The following is a 7,665-nucleotide window of genomic DNA, read 5'->3' as shown; positions in this document are numbered from 1 at the left end:
ACCACACTGAGGGGTTTGGACTTGACATGAGCAGGGGAGTCTGTGAGCTGGCGGGGGACAGGACCACAGCGACACCGAGGCTGGCCGCGCGCTGATGACCTCCGGGAAGGGGAAGTTGTCAGCCATGTTCCCAGGGCGCCCTGTCCCCCGTGTTAGCTGGCCTGCCCAGCCTTCTGTCCTCCACTGCAGTGTGAGCACCTTGCAGGCACAGGTGTCCCATTCTGCGAGATATCCCCACGTGACAGCGTGGCACCTGTGTAGCCGAGCCGCTCCGCATACCTGCTCCATAGTGCACGTTGACAGGGCTGCCGGGTCCCAGGGGCCGTGCCGTTAACCACCTCTGCCCTCTGGACTCTGAGCTGCTTACAGACCCGCAGCCAGATCTTAACGTGCTTCCCACAGTCCCATTGATCCATCTGCTTGCCCTTTTTTAGATGGCCATGCTGCTGAAACTTCAGGAAGCTGCCAATTACATCGAGTCTCCAGATCGAGAAACCATCCTGGACCCCAACCTCCAGGCCACGCTCTGAGGGTCCAGGAGTCACCATCACCCTGGACGGCAGGATGCTGGCGCGGGCTCCGTCAGCTCCCCCTCTCCCTGCCCTCTTCAGAGACCGAGACCGAGACCGAGGGAGGCGGGTGAAGGAAGAGGGCCGGCTCCTGGTGCTGCACCCCCCTCGTCAGGAGCGGGGGGTGGCGTCCGCGAACTCGTGGCCCCTGGACACGTTGCTGGCCTCCTCTCCTGACTGCAGGGAAAAGTTGATGCTGGGTCTCCTTCCTTGACTTCTGGCCTCGATTACAGACTCCTGGGCTTGTGGGGGAGGGGGCAGGGGACATCACAAGAACCTGCCTCACAAGTCCCTCGCCGAGCCTCGCAAGCAGCACTGAGACGGCCGCCCGGCCGAGGGCGGGGGGAGCTGCTGGGTCCTCGCAGGCCCACTCCCTCCCGCCACTGTGGCCGCTCGCCCCCAGAGCTGGCTGGAGCCCAGGAAAACAAGCATGTGGTTTAAAGAATATTTGAACCAACCTGTAAAAGGTAAAAAAAACGGAAATGATGAAGCTGGAGAGGGGAACCAGGTGCCAAGGGAGACAGAGCACCACCCGCCCCGGATGACATTGAGGACGTCGACAAGACAGCTGCCCATCTAAGAAGTCGCCAGACCACAAGCTGACGTCGCAGCCTGCCGAGAAAGACTGCCCGCTCTGTCATGCCCTCTAATCTAACACGCACGGAGTCAATAAACCCTACTTCGTTATTTTTTATTTTTGTTTTTTGTTTCGTTGCTTCCCCCCCATCTGTGTATTTATTTTCCTTTTCTTTCTGTTTTTTACCCTCCACCTCCTCACACGTTCATGAGATGCTTGGGTTGCTTTTCCAGGGGCCAGTTTGGCTTTTCCAAGTAGGTTTTCTTTGGAGGATCTGACACCGTCCAGTTGGCACCAAGGCACCTGCCCTGCCACCGCCTTTGGCATCCTTGGGGCTCGCACGAGACACGGAGTGTCGGTTCAGAAGTGGTGGGGGCCAGGGCCTTGCCTTCCCTTTCGAGAAAGCACACGTCCTGCCTGGGGCTCGGCCCTCTGGCCTGAGTGCGTCACCCCGCTTGACAGATCTACGTTGAGCCTCACCAGGGACTAGAGAACGCTACAGACTTCCTGTCTCACAGCCTGTTTGGACCGGATCCTAAATTCTTAGCTGGCCTTTACTATTCGTCTGTGACAGGTAGATGTTCACACCTGTGTGAGATGGTCCCAATCAGAATATAAGGCTCGAGGAGTTTGACTTGGAGAAGAGACCTGACCTGCCTTCCAAAGGGACCCACCTCGGAAGTCACCCTGGAGGGGCGTCTGACCGTCCACACCGCTTCGTCCCACAGCTGTCACCATCACACTGAGCAGGAAGCGCTAACCCCAGTGACACCCCTCGCTGTCCAGACCTTCATGGTCATCTAAGAAGTGCAGCCAAAAAAGCAGCCAGCTAGCAAACGCCTCGGACTGGATGTCCCGTACACTGGGGACAAAGATTTGGGATTGGCGAAGGTGGACCTGGAGGACTGGGGCCCTGCTCATCTCACGTGGGGAGCCGTCTTCTCGCCACCCCTGGAAGCCCCGGGCCTAGGTGCGGGTTTGCGGGGCCGGCGCACTCTTCAGACCACCCCACCCCGGAGCAGCACAGACCCTCGTCACCCACACTCACCGACCGCTCAGCCCCGCCCACCCAGCCAGCCAGCGGCTGCATCCGAATCCCTGCGTCACCGTTCTCTCATTTTGGTCCCGATGATGGCCCAGGTCATCGCCCGAGGAGGCTGCTGCGTTCACCGGTGGCTCCCAGGCACGACAGGCTCCCCCGCGCCCAAGACCTCGCTCGTGCTATCGCTGCTCAGGCCTTGAGCTGCGAGGTCCCCAACCGAGGCAGCTGCAGCATGCAGCTCTGTGTTGGGAAGAGGCCGTCTGTCCTAGCATGGTGCTGACATCGCTGCCTTAAGGTCCCTGCCGTGCGGGGTGAGGAGGCCCCGGAGCTGGCTACTCTAACTTGGGAGGGGGGCGAAGGCCAGCCAGGCCTCCTCTGGACGCAGGCCTCTCCTTAGCCCTGTCCTTGGCCCCAGTCCCGTGCCAGGGCCCAGTCTCCCCTCGCCGTCTTCGCTGGGTCGTTGAGCCCCTAACTCTGTATTTTCTGGTGCTGCCCGGCCAGTGCCTTCTGTCGTGGATGTTACTGGCTACTTGACAAAAGGAAAGGGGGCAACCCCTTCTCCCATTCCAGCTGCCTCAGACCCTCAGAGACAAGGAGCCCTTGTGTCCCTGCACACCACGGGGGACTTTATTGGGACTTTATCTGGAAGCCTCTCATGTTCTGACTTCTCACCTCTATTCCTGGGACCCAGCCCCTCTGCTGCCGGCTGATTGCTGCATCTCGCCCAGGTCTCCAGATGCTTCTCTCCAGAAAGTGTGTTCCCATCTAGCGAGACGGAGTTGCAGCCTCAGCTGTCCCTCTGGAGCCAGGGACCCTGTTTACAGCTGCGCGCCTGGCCCCTCACCAGGGGCCATCATCTCACCGAGGAATCGTGGGCGCGTGGCAAGTGCAGAAGGCTGAGCCTCCCCATGGTGCTATCACCCCTCGGGACGCCCATCCAGGCTTCTCCGAAGCAGGAAACCTGAGCTCGCGGTCACTGCCCCGGACTTAATGGCAAGAGCAAACCCACAGCATCCCCTCCCGATGCACCTGCTTCTCGGGGGGGAGGGCCACTGGGACCTCTCAGCAAAAAGCGGGTCCCACAGCTAAACCCTCGACCCCAGGTGCCATCAGAGGAGCCCAGCCCATCTGAGATGGGTTCCTGCCCTCCCCTCCCCTGCGCGCCGACCCCACACCCCCAAAGCTGGCACAGGTGCCCAGCTCAGTCCCCACCACCGACCCCGGGAGAGCCGTGCCCAGGACAAGTCCTCGGCACAGTGCCTCTCGTTTCCGGGTGAAGACCAACACGTTGTGTCCAGTGAGTCTGTCCTGAGGCCTGCCTAGGCGCTAACAATAAAGTACTCGGTAATTGGAGGCCAACATGGGCCCTGATGTCTGTGTGTCTCTCTCTCGTAAGAGCACGTTGCTGTTGCTACCTCCTCTCTTCTGAGGCTTTGGAGGATATTTTTTCGATCTATGCTTGTGGCAGCTCTAGTGCTTCTCTCTGTCCCTGTGAGTCCTCATCCCAACGCCTTTTTCAGGTGGTCGGACCAGTGGGAAGCGAGGCCCGCAGGGAAGGACTTGCTGAACGGTCCTGTTGGTTGGCACGCTCTGGTCTCGACTTACTGACCTCCAGCTCACCGACCCACACTCCGTACGGACCACAGACAAACAGCGATTTGTTTGTGTCCTTTCTCACCTCCTGGTTTTCCTGGTTTGCAGGACTCCACGTGGACCTTTACCACCACCTCTTCCCTCCCAGCTCCCTGGGATGAGGGTCGCGGTACTGAGGGCCAGCCCCCTCTGCGGTCTCAGGGGGACCATCTCCTGTAGTATCCCAGGAGAGTCGGGCGGGCACAGGGGCGGCCTGCTCTTCCTCAGACCCCTCCTCACCTGGGACAGCACCCAGGGACAGAAGCTGGCACGGAGGGGAGTCTGCCTGACCGCAGGGGGCCGTCTGCACAAACCAGGACCGAGGAAGCTGCATGGGACTCTAACACGGTTCCCCCTTGCGTTTGGGAGCGGAAGTTCTGTCCCAATCACACGTTCACCGCAGGGTTCAAGTGCAAAATCCACCCCGATCACCACCTGCTAGCTCCGCCATGTTTTCCATCCTTGCTCTGGGGCCTCGGTGAAGCCGAAGCCAGTAAGCCCTCCACAAGCCGGCCCCACTGATGGCATGCAACGTGCTCCTGCAGAGGTCTACTGACGGGGACGGATGTCCCCCCATGCGGCGTGCGCTTGTGACAACTGACGACGACCAGCAGGTGCGGGTTCATGGCCCGCTGAAGAGGCTGCAAGTAATAACGTGGCTTTGGGGCCCCTGTGTTTCCCAAAGGCAAAGCCCAAGGAGACTGCCCTTCATTACTGCATCGATTTCATGTATGTTCATGAGTGCTCAGTCCAGCTGGTCACCAGCGTGGCTCGCCCACTGCTCGGGTCCATGTGTGCGTGTCCTCTCGGCCCATCCCCGGGAGAGATGGCAGTAAACCGGAAGATGGCAGTGTTTCGAAATGACACCAATCAAAACTTGGAGGCTGCAGGGAGACCAGTGCAGTTGGAAATTACACCTGTGCATACCGGCTCCTCCCGGTTTGACGTTTTGGCTTTATCCTAGCGACCGTGCCATGGAGGACTTTCTGTGACAGCGGTCACGGAAGTAAGCGGACCCCAGACTCCTCGGTGCAGCCACTCTCATCGCTCAGAGTGGGGGTCCTCGGCATGTTTCCGAGCCAGCAGCATCTGAGAACTTAACGAAATTCTCAGGCCCCATCCCAGACCTACTGACTCCGAAGCCCTGCGGACAGCGCCCAGCAGTCCAGTGTCACTGGGTAGTTGGGACGCACACTGCAGCCAGAGTCGCTAGGGAAAGTTTTGTTGTAAAGGGAAAGCCAAGTATCAGGTCCCCACACTGAAGCCCTTGGGGCCAAAATAAGGTCCTAGATTCTAATTCAGACTTTAACATACATTTCAAAGTCACCTTCCCGCTTCCTTGGGTGTTTTTCCTCACTTTTATTAACACAGGAAAGAAAGGGACGTGTGCTTTGGGGGGCAAGTTAGGGGAGTGTCAGCATCTGTCCTAATTGAATCCAGCCCTTAGAGAAAAATCTCATGGCTCTGGAAATCTGTCCCTGGCAACCTAAGGGGCTTCGACAGGGGAAGAGTTGGCGGGCTCTCCCAGGCTGTTCTTCTGCTGGGTGATCCAGGGCTATTCTGCGCCTTCTGATTGTGTGATAGGGTGAGAAAAGTCAAAAAGTCTAATTCGTATTTCCATGACAACTTGTTCTGGCAACATGCTTCTCCCATATTTGAGTTACAGAGGGCACGACGGGGTCTGAGGACCGGGCTGCAGGGCAGCTCACGAGGGCAGGGTCCGGCGTCCCAGGAGGGAATAGACGGTGCTGGGAACTGAAGCCCCTGGGCCCAGCCTTCCCACACCACCCATACGGAACTACTCAGCCATAGCGACAGAATAAAATCCTTTAATAAAGGAACTTTGTATCTTTCCAAACTCACAGACTAGTTGAAAGGCTGCTCACAACTGGTTCTGGATTAAGTCTGTCACTGTTCCCTGTGAGGGAGCCGGTGGGTAGAGGACAAACGTGTGAGGACTGGCCTCCTGGGCTTGGGAGCCTGGCCCTAGAGGAAGGCGTGGACAGCCACTGCATCCACATCACCCACGGCCCCCAGGGGGCCGATGCTGGTCCTTGGGCATCGCCTGTGGATCTTCCGCTTTCCTGCCGCTTCTCTGAGACCGACACGTGGGGCAACCAGGCAGGAGCCCCGTGTCCCCGCCAGTCTCGGCTTCTGCTCTGCAGTGGCCTCCCACTTCCAAATGGCTTTTGTTTTTTTAACAGAACAATCTTTCGAAAGTGAATTCCAGCCCCTGCCAGGGGCCTCCCCGCCCCACTCCTGCTTGGGGCAGCACTGTTTATGTGGTAGGGTCTGTTTCTCCGGATGGCGGGCAGGAATTTTTGCAACTTTTCTTTCTTAATTTATTGGGCAGAAAACCCCAAACCACGCCATGTGTGTGTCTGCGTGTTTATTTTTTTTCCCATTCGACCCCCCCTCTTTCACTCTGCTCCTTTTATATCTAGTACAGAGGAATCAGCGAGAACCTGGAAAGCGAAGCGGTGTGCATAGCTGCGGCAACAATCGTGAAGGGGGCCAGACTGTCCCCTCGGGCATTCGTTCTAACTAACCAATTGGTTGAAAATTAAATCCCTGCCAGGGCCAGGCGAGGCACCCCCTGATCTGGGCCCTCTGACCCCCCCAGGCGTCTCCTCCTTGCAAGATCCGACTGTTCCGATGCCCTCTGCGTTTCAATAAAGTTACCTCCTGTGCTGTCCACTGGTCCTCTCCAGCTCCCTCTGGTTTCTGTCTGCGTTTATTTTGTGGCTCATTCCTCCATGGGAAGGTGAGGCTGCTTGTGGCCATTTGCCTAACTCAGAGCTAAAACCCATCTGCGGGGCCTGTCCAGTCCCATTGGGGGTTGGGGGGGGGGTCCTGCTTGCACACGGTGGACCTTGCATCCTTCAACAGAGCTCCAGACATCCAGCCCGGAAGTCGGGGTTCTCAGGTCCTCCCCTCACTGCCCCGTGTTCGAAAACGTTCCCTCGGGACTTTCTTAGTGTTTCTGGGGTGAAGGAGCACGTGTGATGGAGTGAGCTCCTCCTGGCCGCTGACAGGAGGGAAATAGGTCCTGCGTCCGTGCCGTGGGGCTGCAGGATCCAGGGAGCACTTTTCCCGAGAGATCGTGGCGACCCTTGCGCGGGAGGCGACGCGTGTTCAGAGCTCTGCCGAATACACCGAGGAAGAATGTTCCCTGGATGAGATGACTCGACTCCTGGTTGTCGTCAGCTCAGCACCCAGGTCAGACTAAGAAATACCCGTTTTTGCAGGCTCTAGAAGCTTCCACTCCACAGTATGCGCCTTCCATCCCTGCTGCCACTCCGGGGCCCCCGCCCCTCGTCTCCACGCGCCTGGACGACGCTCCGCGCGCTCCGGTACTCAGGAGCGTGCCCAGTCCCTGAGTCATCCCCGCCCCGGCCCTGGTATACCCACGGTCGACGACCCCTTTCCGCTAAGCGCCCAGCCGTGAGATCTATGGGGGAAAAGCTCTCAAGCATGCTCAGCTAACAGGATTCGTTCTCAAACAGGCACGCAGCCCTGCTCCGGAGGACGCGCCCCTCCCGCGCGGGCCGGCGCCGCTTTCCGGAGTCCAGGCCGGGCTCCCGGGAGCCGCGGCGCCACCCCGCCCGCCTCCCGTCCCGCTCCCGGGGTCCGGGGGCTGGCGGTGGAGAGGTGCGCTGGAGCCGAGGTTTCTGCGGGCGCGCTGGGGGCGTTTCTGACCCGGCCCCTCCCCCTAAAGCCCTGCACATCTGTCCCCATCTCACCTGTCTGCTAACGCAGAGGCTCACACCTGAAACATCCGGGACCCTAAAGTCCCACGTCACGCTTTGCCCCAGGAGAGTCCGCTAACGCGCCGTTCCCGCTGG

The 7,665-nt window shown here is 59.2% G+C and overlaps 1 protein-coding gene and 1 long non-coding RNA gene across 10 annotated transcripts in view; one reads left to right on the top strand and one right to left on the bottom strand.

Annotated features, from left to right (window-relative positions):
* LOC102890196 (neuron navigator 1) overlaps positions 1-3,547 on the top strand; it is a 62,972-nt gene extending 59,425 nt beyond the window's left edge. For all 8 annotated transcript variants that reach the window (XM_006904423.3, XM_025044556.1, XM_025044549.1 and 5 more), the window contains one exon: positions 435-3,547. In XM_006904423.3, coding sequence (XP_006904485.1) covers positions 435-530 — 96 coding nt within the window. In that variant the 3' untranslated portion in view covers positions 531-3,547. The remainder of the gene's footprint in view (positions 1-434) is intronic.
* A 2,086-nt stretch (positions 3,548-5,633) lies between these two features.
* LOC112477301 lies at positions 5,634-7,665 on the bottom strand. Of its 2 annotated transcripts, none has more exons than XR_003045386.1 (2): positions 7,564-7,665; positions 5,634-7,045 (listed from the first exon to the last, which is right to left on the bottom strand). It is a non-coding gene; the product is annotated as an uncharacterized LOC112477301 (long non-coding RNA). The 2 variants fall into 2 exon arrangements; XR_003045387.1 differs by having other exon boundaries at positions 5,634-6,963.

This window comes from Pteropus alecto, unplaced genomic scaffold (assembly GCF_000325575.1).
Source record: "Pteropus alecto unplaced genomic scaffold, ASM32557v1 scaffold90, whole genome shotgun sequence".
Classification (NCBI taxonomy): domain Eukaryota; kingdom Metazoa; phylum Chordata; class Mammalia; order Chiroptera; family Pteropodidae; genus Pteropus; species Pteropus alecto.
This window is presented reverse-complemented; position numbering and strand designations above follow the sequence as displayed.